This window comes from Arvicola amphibius, chromosome 4 (assembly GCF_903992535.2).
Source record: "Arvicola amphibius chromosome 4, mArvAmp1.2, whole genome shotgun sequence".
NCBI classification, from domain to species: Eukaryota; Metazoa; Chordata; class Mammalia; order Rodentia; family Cricetidae; genus Arvicola; species Arvicola amphibius.
In genome coordinates, this window is record NC_052050.1 from 25,389,878 (window position 1) to 25,402,652 (window position 12,775).

General features: G+C 50.8%; 1 protein-coding gene across 1 annotated transcript; it reads right to left on the bottom strand.

Moving 5' to 3' along the window:
• Positions 1-9,882: 9,882 nt before the first annotated feature.
• Positions 9,883-11,932, bottom strand: Hoxb13 (homeobox B13). The gene is made up of 2 exons (XM_038328955.1): positions 11,332-11,932; positions 9,883-10,136 (listed from the first exon to the last, which is right to left on the bottom strand). Exons 1-2 carry the CDS (start codon positions 11,930-11,932, stop codon positions 9,883-9,885), a joined length of 855 nt encoding a protein of 284 aa, XP_038184883.1.
• Positions 11,933-12,775: the final 843 nt, after the last annotated feature.

The following is a 12,775-nucleotide window of genomic DNA, read 5'->3' on the forward strand; positions in this document are numbered from 1 at the left end:
TCAGAATTTGAGGCTAGGTTCATCTGCATAAAATCCTCTATTCCACTAAAGGGGTGGGGGTGGGGGTACGGAAGGATGGGATTCTCCACTTGCCCTGGGTTAGCACTAGTAGGGGAGAAAGCTCCTGCCAGCTCGCTCGCTTCCTTCTCCCTCCCTCCCCCTTCCTCTCTCTTTTCCTCTTTCTCCACTAAGGGACAAATATTTACTAAAGGTAAATATTTTGATCTCTATGAAGCAAAGATAATATCCTAGTAGGGGTGGGGGGCATCTAGCTTGGATTGATCTCCACCCCATTATTCGGATTATTCATTTCCTCCACCTACTTCTGGCGTTGCTCTCTTCCTAGGTAAACAGACCCATCCTTTGCGGGTCCCTAGAAGTGAGGTTTTAAAACCTGAGAAGCAAAAAAGCAAAAATTCTTGATGTTCCACTTAACAAATTTTGTCTCCAGGATACCTAACTGCCACTGTTACCAACATGGAGCCTCTTCACGGAGTGCTTAGAGGGGTCCCCTTGCCGACTCCCAAGAAATACTGAGAAACTTTAACCTGATGATTTCAAAGCATTCTGTTCCAGTGAGATTCATCTCCCATCTCCCCACCAAACATACTGAGGGGGCAATTTTCTTCTTCTGAATTACTTCTGAAATCCATGTGGGGACTAGTCAGCATAGAAAGTTGCAGGCCAGCTAGGGCTACACAGGGACATGTCTCAAAGAAAATAAAAAATTAAAATTAAATGTGGAAACAGTCCTAGTGCCCAACAATTAAACACAGCATTTTTTAAAGATAAAGCCCAGGGCCTTGAGCATGCTAGGTGAGCACTCTATCTGAGTTACATACCCAACAAAGAAACGCTTTTTGGATGGCATATCTGGAGGATTAAATATTGCAAAATTGTTAAAGCCAGGATTTCGAAACATAGACACTGGGAAATGTTCTTAATTTAAGATTAAGTTTAAAGAGCAAAATACCAAAAGTCACACAAAATTCGCTTTGAAAAGTAGCTGTAGACAGAAAAGGGAGCAACAAAAACACAATGGAGATTAAGCTTTGAAAACTTCCAAGGCAGGTTATGGAATGAGAGTTTATGGAATGGTGGTTTAAGGGACGTTCTTTTTTCTTTATAGCATTTAATACTTTTGAAAGTCTTAACTGTGCGAATGAGCGGCTCTGTCAATCCATAGAAGAAGCTGTTTTTGAATACAGGCACCGCCTAAACAAACAGCATTTGAGAAATGATTTCTTAAAGCCTGACAATTCCTTTCATAAATAGTATGCAATTTAAAAGCACTATTTCAAAACTGCAACAACCTGGGAAGTTACTTACCGCCTAGGAAACGCAAGTTTTAAAACAAGCTTGGATGCACAGCACTGCAAGTCAGTACATAGGAAAGGGAGAGACCAAAAGCTAGCTAGTAACGGGGGCTACAAACTGTAGACCATAGGCACCGAAAAATGGAAGTTCTTTTTGTGCGGTGGGGGGGGGGGAGTAAAATCTCAGGAGTACGTCTTTATTTTTGTTTTTTAACTTTGACTTTTTTTTAATGACCAAGAATATTGTGGGCTTTTACTTTATTGTGTGCATCTTCCGGGGAAGCCGTTAGGCTAGGGTCCCCTTTTCCCTCTAAATCGGTTTCAGCAGAAATAATGGTGCCCACCACTATAAACGCCTAGCCTTGATAAACGCTTGACATTGATAAACGTCTGGCACCGAACAAACACAAACCATTCAAGTGCCTAATTTAAGACATTTTTCCGCATGTAGTATTTCCAGTTACACTAATCTGTCTCGCATCGAATTATGTCTCCTCCACAGCCCTGGGCTGTGGTAGGATGAGACATAAATTAAAATTGAAAAGCTTTCTCCAAAGCACCCTCCCCGCGCAATACAACATCACAATTAGGAGCTTCCCCCACTCCCCGGACTGGAATGAAAACAGTGGCCTGATTTCTTCGAAAGGTAAAAAAGTGAACTTGACCAGAGTGTCTCCCCCACCCCCCCAACACCTAAGGTCAAGACAAAGGGCTGGCTGAATTCTTTCCCGGGCCAGGAAGGCCTGGAGAGCCAAGGCTGCGGGGCAGAGGGGGGTTAACAGCCCTTTGATCCAAACAAATGTTAAGGCAGGTAATTGGGGGCTGGGGAAGGAAGAGCACCAGCAACATTTTCTGGATAATTCCTCCGGACATTTTTCTCTGGCCCTAAAATGGAAGGACCGGAAGCTTTGCATCAGTTGATGAAATCTGGCGTCTCCTTAGCGGGCTTGGGGGGCTCCTGGAAAAGACTCTTGGGCGCGGACCCCATCCCCAGCCACGTCAGGCCGGCAGACCAGCCCGGCTCTCTCCGTCCGCAGCTCTCCCGGGGCCGCCTTTTACCCCGCGTACCACAGTCAGTAAACATCCCCCTCGTCCGGCCGCAGACACCGCCCGCCTTGGGGTTCCAGGACCAGGAATTTCTAAAACAAAGTTTAACACAATCGAACAAAACAACCACAGCTACTACCAGTTCCAAAGGCCGCTCACCAGTCCCCGGCCTCCGCTCTCAGCAGGTCTCTGGCAAAGAGACGCTTTTCCCGGGTCTCCCGGCTGCAGCGGCCGAGATTTCCCGGCGGGAAGAGAGAGAATCCCCGTTGCCCGAGTTTCCGTGTCCAGGACCCGAGTCGCTGATCGAGCACCCCCGGCCGGAGTCCCACACGGCGGCGACTGGGAGGGCAAGGACCGCGCAGCAGGGTGACCCACCTCGGCGCGCCCGCTGGAGCTGTTAATCCTTTGTTATTTATGCACGTGTTTATCTTGATCGTGGGAATGATATGGGGGTGGGGGTGCTGACTGCCTAACCCAAGGTAAACTACCGGGAATAATGTTCGAGAACGGAAACGCTAGTTATGCGGACCCTAAAGAATCCGCCTTATTTGCTCTAGGGACTCAACGGTCGGATTTTTTACACTCAGACCCCGTACGTTTTCGCGGAAGACCAAGTCTACGAGTTCCTTTAATGAAGCAACGGATGGTTTAGTGAGAGAGGCCAGGTCTCCGGCGTTTCAGGTCCTTCCAGAGTCCCACGCGCTCCTCTCCCCTCGACCAGCTCGGCTTTCTTGTCGCGCTCTTGAAGGGCTAAAGGAATGTTTACAACCTGGCTCAAGTTCAATGACAAAACCCTGCTTGGAGGGGGAGGGGAATGAACTTAAATCCAGACAAAGGCTGCGCGCAAGGCTCTGGCTCTGGGGGTGCTTAGGCTGGACTCTCCTAGGGTCGGTGAACTGAGGGCCCTAGGATGGATCCGAACTCCGCTACCCCGTGTCTGGAGCCTTAGGGTTGTTATGCAAACGCCTGCCTAAGTGGAGTAGGGATGGTCAGGGTCTGTATGAGCCAGAGGGCATCTAATCAGTGTCAGGCTTTGCCCTGGCATCCAGGCCAATGTGAGATACCCCTTGACCTCTGTTCAGAGAGGGAGGTTTACACAGCTCTCCCGCTAGGACCTTCCGTTTCCTGCCATTTCTTAAGTTTTCCTCGCACATTTCCACTTTCCAGGTCCTTCTGGAACAGGGCCTTTCCCGGAAAACCTCTCCAGATGCCAGCGTGTGTGTCTCAGTCCTGTTTTCCATTTGTCCTGACTGTAATAATTTGCAAAGATGTCCCTCTGCCTCACGGTGCAGAGAACATAGATTATAGTCCTCAGACCTGGAGGCTGCCGTCCCGAGAGCTAACAGAGAAGCTAGGCAAGGCGGTGGAAAGGCATTGTATCCCCCAGGTATCTTCTCCCGAATGGAAGCTTTGCATCCATTAGGTACTTGGATGAAAACTTGGTTCAACTAAATTGTCCCGTGTTTAATCCCGTCTTCACACTTAGAAAAGAGACAGAATCTAGGTGTTTGGAATGCATCTACCCTGGGTGACCTGGAATAGAGAGTTCCAGAAAGAAGCAGGTGTTTGTCATTGTCTAGGGAGAAGTTGGTTGGGGATAGGAAAGAGCCTGGGCCTCCTGTTCTGTCAGTTGGTAAAGACCCAGAACTCCGAAGGTAAAAGGTGCCCCACCCACCCTTGGGACCCAGATCCTGCCAATGTGACAAGAAGTAACTCACACTGTCCTGTCGTCTCAATTTCTTTATTTTACAAAGTGTCGTTCAGTATGGAGTTTCAAGGTGGAGGGCAATAGTTCTAAGGGACAGCAGAGAAGAAGCCCCGTGGGTGGTTGTTGTTGTTTGAAGATGGTATAAGCAAGTCTTCACCAGCCGGCAAATAAACTTGCTCACCCAAACCTGTTAGCAGCAGGTCCGAGGAAGTAAGCAGTCCCACAAGGCCCCATGATCTCGAGTACAGAAAGGACTCAGCACTTGAGGCTGGCCCTGCCTGTGATGGCATCCCTTGCAGTGGCTCTTCAGAAGCTCCCACAGGAACCTCTGAGAGAGCATTGGGGGTGAGAGGGGAGCCTCTCCCAGAGGATAGATGCCACACTCTCCTCTTGCTTTTTGTTAACGCTAAGTTGGTTAGTAAATAATTGTCCTTGCTAACTTTTGCCTAGCTTTTAATGCAGGTATAAAATGTTTTAAATAAAAATTCTAACATTAAAAATATTAATGTTTTTCCTTGCCAAGGTTCCATCCAGTCAAAGGCAAACATAAAGCAACTGCCTGGGTTACTGACCAGCAAGCCGGATGTCCCGCATACTTGGAAGCATTTTCTTAGTCTAGTCACATTCAGCCCAAATGACTATCTTTCTCTGCAAACCCCAGCAAGATGTCCCTGACAGGCCTGCCTCTGAGAGAAGTTTTGCGCCTTCCCACTTATTGCAGAGACCTCCAATGTTCGCAAACTCTTGAGCAACATTCTTGCAGGACTTCTAGAGACAGGTCCCAGGTTGATACATAGGAAGCGCTCAACCCATGAGATAGTTTACCTTATTAAAGAGAAGCTCTTGCAAGTAGGAAAGGGGAGGGTGTGTGAATAACACTCTTGACCACTCTGCAAAGGCCATGATGGGGATCCAGTTGCTTCTAGGCCCCAAACTCTGCACACATCTGCCCGAAGATTTCAGCCTCCCAGGGCGATTTGCGTTCCTTAAGGCTTGGACAGGAACCCGAGCTGCTCCGGGTGCCCTGCTCCTTGCTAAGTCTGGGGCGAGGCTAAATCAGTGGGCTCCACCTCATTCATAGCTTCTCCAAGAAGTTTGGAGAATCTTCTCGGTAGGATTCCCCAGGTCTGTGGCCATTTTGGGCAGCGGCTCGCCACTGCCAGCCCCAACTTGGCCTCCTTTCTGAGACCAGAAGAGTGCGCTCCCCCCCTCCCCCCACCCCGCCTCCCTTTTCCCACTCACCTTCCCCGGCTCTTCCTGAAAAGCATTTAGTAGAGTTGGGGTGAAGGGAATGGAGACCACCAGCCTGGATCTTCAAGTTCAATGGCAAAGTCCCTGACCCGCCCCAAAGACTGAGCGACCGGCAGTGACTCCCTTCCTCTTCCCATAATTCTGGGGGCTACTGCATTCTTTTGCTGCCCCTCCTGTTTCAGAGGCAATTTAGGGGAGCCTAGGGGTAATGAAGGCATTCTTTCTTTCACGTCTCCGACCACTCGGTGCCCTTCCCCCCAGACCCCATAACTGTTAGCCAAGAAAGAAAGACAGGCTGGCATCTGTTCCCCATTGGATGTTTTAAATCTCTCGGCAAGTCCCAGTCAGAGCCGGGAGTGGGGGGAGGGTGCCCCGCTCTTGGGCAGAAGTGGGCGGCTCCTCTCCTTCCCAGAGACTGTTCAGGTGGGTGAACTTATGGAATAAATGTCTTTCAAAATCAACTGAAATCGCCTCCCTCCGTCTCTTCCACCACAGCCGCCAGGGCGCTTAATGGCAAATTGACAGTAATAAGTTCATTTATTTAATCCGAGATTGTAACTCTGGGCTTTCTATAAGACAGGACTGGAGTGGGGTGGGGCACGGTTCCCCCCTCACCCGAAAGAAACCTAATTAAAGTGCAGCACTTAGAACCTTGAATAAAACGTTAATGAAGGAGAAGAGGGGAGCCAGAGGCCGCTCTGCGTTGGGGGAGGGGAGCCAGCAACCCTTCCGAGATGGTGGGGGCATGCTAGGGCCGCCCTTGAGAGCAAACCCCAGTAGGAGAATGTGGAAGAGAGGCCAAATAAATTCTCATTCCGCGGCAAACCAGCCTTCTCCCACCTCCCGCAACACCACAACCTCCCGGAAGTATTTGCCAGCTGGCGTAAAAGGCCGGAACTTGGGAGCCAGGGGGGTCATCCTCGGCTTTGCTGTGGCTGGGACCTAGATTCAAAAGAGCTTCCGGAAATCCTGATGGTACACTTAACCGCTATCCCATCATTGGATCCCTAGAGGCCTAATATAATCCACCTGCTTAGTAGTTAAAAGCAATATTAGTGCCGGGGACGGTGTAGACGAAGAAGCTACATTCGGATCCAATTTCGTTGCTGCCTGAAACTCTCCGCTGGAGGAACTAACATGGGTGGGAGAGGAGGGAAGGGTATATAGAGTAAAATTATACCTTGCTGATGAAAAGGCTCTCCAATCATTTTCGGGGGGGGGGGGGAAATGTACCGCAGCAATCCTTTGCTCTTTCGGTAGTGTTGTCTGAAATTGTGGTCACAAGAAAGAAAGAAAATCTCTTGTAGCTTCGAGTATCCCTTACTGAAAAGGAAACGGCGGCAGGTGAATCAGGGTAGACACGGCATTTTGTTGTATTTTACACATATAAATCACACTGAGCGATATAGATGTCGGTGATGGCTGGGAATAATTCACTTCATAAAATATGTTTGGGGAAGGGTTCCCGAAAATGATTTAGTACAAAACGAAATTAAATATGTTTTGCATAGGTTCCAGGCAAATAAGGTGGGGAAAAATTAGGAAACCCGCCGCAAGCAGTTATGGTTGTAAGAGATGGGCGGGATGTGGCTGGCACCCTTGGCCTTGATTCTTCTTCGCCATCCCTGCTCTCCTCCGGGACTTATCCGAGACTAGACCTAGACATCCGCTGGAATTCCTGACGTCTTCTAAGCTTTCACGTGCCTAGAACTTTCGAAACTCGGAGGCCAGAGGTCCCGGGCAGTAGCAAGCCTGAAGCTGGGAGTTCAAGGGGGTGGTGGTGGAGGACGAAAGCCTCAGGCGGCGGCCGGTTTCCTGAAATAGCAAATGTCTACCGGAAGGGGGAGCGCTTGTCTTCTTAATAGTTCAAACATGGTGGTGGAATAAATGTCTTAAGACCCCCAAATCTTTTGTCTGCTCTGAAGTTAGTATCATCGAAAAGTAAAGGAGCTCTGAAATTTTAAGTCCCTTTGGGCAGAATGGTGGCGTTAGAGCCTGGGAGTCCAGAACCTTCACCCGCCCAGGACTTTCTCCTCTTGAGCCATCTGTTCATTGAGATGGCGGTCAGTCTTGCAGCTTTCTCCTTGCCTAAGTGTGTGTGGGGGTCACATACCTCAGTGCTGCCACACGCTTCCCACATTCCCATCACACCCCTTATGAAGTTGGTCAGGGAAGGGTCTGCTCACTTCGGTCAGGTTTGGGATGACATGACAGAGTGCTATCATTTCAAAAGCTATCCCAGCCAGGCGGTGGTGGCCCAAGCCTTTAATGCCAGCGCTCAGAGGCAGGCGGAGCTCTGTGAGTTAAAGACCAGCATGGTCTACGAGTTCCAGGACAACCAGACCTATGCAAAGGGAAACCCTGTCTCAGAAAAACAAAAAACAAAGATAGCTACCCCAAAGTGGCTTCTTGTGAGGAAGGTGGAAGGTGATGCTGAGTCCATAACCTAACCTGGGGGCGTAGACTGGACCATGGCAGGAATGGAAAGAACTTTCTAGTCACAATGGATTTCTGCCTACATTTCTGAGGGGCACACACATTCTGTCACACAAGAAGCAGAGGTGGTGTCTCTCTCCCTCCTTTCCCCCAGTCTTGACTTTTGAAGTTGAAGAAGGTGGAGAAAGAGGAGAAGGAGGAGAAGAAAACATGGTTTAATGTAGCTTGGACTGACCTGAAATTCACTCTGCCCTGCTGGCTTCAACCCAGACTTTCTACAATCCTCCTGCCTCAGCATCCCACAACTAGATTTAGAGTCGTCAACCACCACGCCTAACTCCTAGCTCCTTTTTGGCAAACATGTTTAGAAGAACCTGAGCAGCTTCCCCCCCACCCCACCTCATTCTTTCCTGAGAGAGGAGCCAGGGCTGAAATCCCACCAGACCACATGAGGATGCGCCAGATTCCCTTGGCTGCAGAGACTTACTCATGGCTTCTTGGAGAACCATAAACGCTTGTTGGATAGGGAAAAGCCATGAATATGTGGGTCACTACCCACTACTAGATAGCTACTCAACTCAATGCCACCACATCAGGCCAGCAGCCTCTCCGAACTTCAGGAATGGTGCTGGATTACAGAGAGCCTCCGCTCAGTCCAAGGTTTGGAATGACAGAGGTAACCTCCTGGCTCTGATGAGCAGGGCCCCCATTTAGTCCTACCCCACAGTAAGCCCAAGGACATTGCGAAGGAAACCCTCCCTCCATGTCTATCTCCTGGTGCTGCTTCTGAAAATAGCCATTCTCCTCTGGGTTTTCCAGGGTTTTGTATTATGTCCTGGTCATTGGTGCCATCGGGCACCTTGTATTCAGGGATCCCAGACACAGGCAATGAAAAAGCAAAAAAGTCTGAGAACACTTTGGCATCGGGTGCCCAGAGTCCCTCCAGGCTAATCCTGGGTCTCTTCACTTTTTCCAGTTGCTATCCTTTTACGTAAACATAAAAACAAACAAATAAAAAGTCTTCCCTTTCTTCCAGGCCTACCCAGAGAAGCTCCTCCGCTGTTAAAGAGAGGTGACCAGGGAAAGAAAGGCAGGGAAGGGGGCCACCCATTATTTTCTGGTTTTTTTTTCTTGTTCCATATTATAGTGTTTAATCAAAAGCCCCAAAGATAACTTGGGACACTACCCTCTCCTGTAACCTTGGGCCTGAAAGGAGTCCTGACCCAAAAAAAAAAAAAAAACCACCAAAAAAACCCCACATATGACTCTTGCATGTGGCTCCTGAACGCCCAACAAACCTTGATTGAGTCAGGACTACCAGGAGAGCCCAAATCTCTCATTTTCCAAAAGAAGTGGTGTTTGAGAAAGTGCCCAGGTGGTTGGTTAATTGTCTTGCCAAGTCCTCTCTGACTTCAGTTCTGGTGGTTCTGAGCCAATCAGGCCATTGATCTTATTTTCAAGGACTGCAAAATCTCAGCACTTGGGATGGGGGTGTCCCACTGGGTACACAGCCTAAGAGGTTGGCAGGGAAAGTGAAGACCACAGGAGGTGGGCAGGGAGGAGGGAGAAGCATCCATTGTTACCATGGCCTGTCCTGCACAGCTGTCAGGCGCCGGCATGCGCACCTCAGAAGGACGAATCTGCCTTTGTCCCCCACCCCATTCTCCCCCTCCCCCAGCCATTGGCATGGGGGCTGGGTGTACACGGAAAAGGTTTGAGAGGAAATTGCCCTCCCAAAAGATCTTCTTCCATATTTATTCACAATTAGCTCAACTCATGAAAGCGGGCTCTAAGCGCTCTACAGAGCTCTAGATAGAAAACATGAAACTAATTATCGTGGTAACTAGTGCTGGTTATGAGATTATCACTGCCGTTAGGATGAATGATTAATTATGACTGACACAGGTTCTCTGGAACCTGGGTGGAGTGGACTGTCATTCCAGGCCTCATGCTCCTGGCCCTTGCAGGGTAGTCCCTGAGGAACAGTCCGTAACTCAGTAGCCTGCTAAAGGTGACATCTCTTGGGGTTCCTCAGCCGAGTCGAGTCCTCTGCCAGTCCCGGCCCTGGCAGGCTCCCAGTTTCTCCAAGACAAACGCTCGTCCGCTGCCCACCCCCTCTGGCATTCACGGAGTAGCGCTGGTCTTGACCTTGGCCAGAACTTTCTTCTCCTTGACCCGGCGGTTCTGAAACCAGATGGTGATCTGGCGTTCAGAGAGACTGGTGGCTGCCGAGATCTTGCGCCTCTTGTCCTTGGTGATGAACTTGTTGGCTGCATACTCCCGCTCCAGCTCCCGCAACTGCCCCTTGCTATAGGGAATGCGTTTTTTGCGGCCTCGGCGGAAGGCACAACCATCAGGAGGGTGCTGGGTGTTGGGCTCTGTGTGGTGCGAGAAGGAGGGAGGGAAAGGCATGCTTAATCCCCTCTCTAGAGCTAAACCAAGCAGACCCAGGCCCTGCAAGCCACGGGCTACAGGCTACAGGCTACGTCATCCTGCGGGCGCTTCCTGATTATCCTAAGGGTGGGCCTAGCTCCCCCAAAGTACACGGGGACATTGCTGGAGTCTGCCTGGTTCTCTGATCACCCACTAAGCCTCTGTTCATGCCGGCCATCCCCACCATCGCTACCCTCACACAGGAAGTGTGCACACCCACCCACCCTCTCAGGTTTTTGTCCACAGCCACAGTCCACTCTCCCATGCATTTTTGGAATCGGCCACTACTACAGATCCCACTGGCAAATTACATAGAGGAGAAAACAGGTTTATGTCCCCCCACTCAATACACACACATGCGCGCACGCGCGCGCGCACACACACACACACACACACACACACACACACACACACACTCAAGGAACACACCCTTCAATATACCACCCAGTCAAGGAAAGCCTAAATTTTTCCTTTCAAAACTGAAACCTCATCTAAGCAAGCAAGTGGTTGTATTCTCTAGGAACACCAGATAGCACCCATCCCACCTCTCCTTGTCACCCTCAAAGCCACTGGATTATGTCATTTGGCCTTTGTGTCGAATTAGACTGCACACACTCAAGGAACACACCCTTCAATATACCACCCAGTCAAGGAAAGCCTAAATTTTTCCTTTCAAAACTGAAACCTCATCTAAGCAAGCAAGTGGTTGTATTCTCTAGGAACACCAGATAGCACCCATCCCACCTCTCCTTGTCACCCTCAAAGCCACTGGATTATGTCATTTGGCCTTTGTGTCGAATTAGACTGGGGTTGTTCTGGGACACTCAGGCCCCAGTCAACAGTAGAGACCCAAGGTTCTCCCAACATATATTTATTGAAAGGCTGGTCCAGGAACCTCAGGGGTAAGAGAGGAAGAGTGGCCACTCTCAGTTTCCAGCTAGTGCCCTACTGAGGCCCCTCATTCTGACCCTCTGATACCCCCATCCAGGCTCTCTAGCTATCTGGACCCTCCTTCAAAGTCCTAATGAGCAACCCAAGGAACCCCGGGCTCCTCCTCACCAGCTCCAAGTCTTCCCTCCTTCCAAACAAGTGCCAGCATAGCCCATGCTCAGAGCCAAGGGGAACAAAAGTAGAAGTTACCTGCAAATGTCGCTTTCCAAAAAGGACCCGGTGGGTTCTGTTCACCTTGGCAACACATCTGGCTGTTCCAGCCACCGGCCAGGGCCCAAGGCTGGTAACTGTCCACGGGAAGCAGAGAGTCGTGGCGTGGTTCCCCAGGGGCTCCCAGGGTCTGCACCACAGACACATCCAGGTAACTGGCCATAGGCTGGTAAGGTCCAGGGTAGCCCGGATAGAAGGCAAACTCGGTGGGACGGCTGGGGTACTCCTCCCCAGACGCAGGAGTTTCCGAAGGGTAGGTGGCCAGGGTGGCCGTCTGGGCACAGGGTTTCAGCGAGCTCCTGGACACTCGGCAAGAGTAGTACCCACCTCCAAAGTAGCCATAAGGCACGGGAGCTGGAGATGCCCCCTGGGGCACCCCAGGACAAGGGTGGCACTGCTTTGGTGGCTCCGCAGAGCCTGGCAGATCCAGGGGGGTATAGTTGACAGTTGGCATCAGCGTTGGCGCTGCGGGATGGCTAGCCAGTGGGGAGTGGGTGACTAGATTCCGGCTCCCTCCGGGTCCCAGCAAGCCTTCGATATCTTTGGCTCCGTCCAAGGTGGCATAATTGCCGGGCTCCATGGGGCCGATGATCCGCTCATGGGGAGCCGAGGGTGGGGATTCTAGGGGGTACCCAGCTCGCTCTCCCCACCCAGGCCAGGGGAATCCTAGGCGTTTTAAATCGCTCCCAGCTCACAGGTCGTCTGCCTTGCCTGGCAGAGCCGTCTTGACGCAAGAGACGCTGGGGCCCGGGCGCTCATGTTGATTGGCTGTGGCCTGGGAGGGAAGCTCATAAAATCCTCCCCGCAGAAATTGCAGGGGGAGCGGGGACAGGGTGTCCGGCTCCCCTCCTCTCTTCTCTCCCTCTCTGTCTGTTTCTATCTCTGCATGTGTGTCTCTGTGCCTCTGTCTTTCTGTGTGTGTCTCTGTCTCTCTCTGTCTGTCTCTCTCTGTCTCTGTCTCTCTCTCTCTCTCTCTCTCTCTCTCTCTCTCTCTCTCTCTCTCTCTCTCTCTCTCTCTCTCTCTCTCTCTCTCTCTCTCTGCCTGGCTCTCTGTCTTCTGCATTTTGGCAGGTTTAACGAGGGAATAAAAAGCTCTCCCAATAAAGTGTCCATCTCCTGGTGATGGCGGGGCGGGGAAGTGGGGGGGGGGGAGGGCCTCCTCAAAGGATAACCGGGAATGTTTCTGAATAAGAGGGAAACTGGAATGAGAACTATAGGCATCGGGAAGCTCTTTGCTTTGGGTCCTGGGTTCTAGCAGGCCCCTCCAGTCCCGAATGCGCCAGTGCCTGCAAGGTCCCTTCCCTAGGCACCCTGCCTAGTCACAGTCCTGAAGGCTCTGGAGGCACCAATAGGGGTGAGGAGGAGCCAAGAAACCGGGAACCCGAAGGAGCAAGGAGCGCAGAAAACGTGCAATCCACAGCCC

Coding starts and splice junctions, on each gene's coding strand:
- Hoxb13 (XM_038328955.1), bottom strand. CDS start 11,932: ATGGAGCCCGGCAATTATGCCACCTTGGACGGAGCCAAAGATATCGAA. Junction 10,137..11,331: donor TTGGAAAGCGACATTTGCAG/GTAACTTCTACT, acceptor CGCACCACACAG/AGCCCAACACCCAGCACCCT.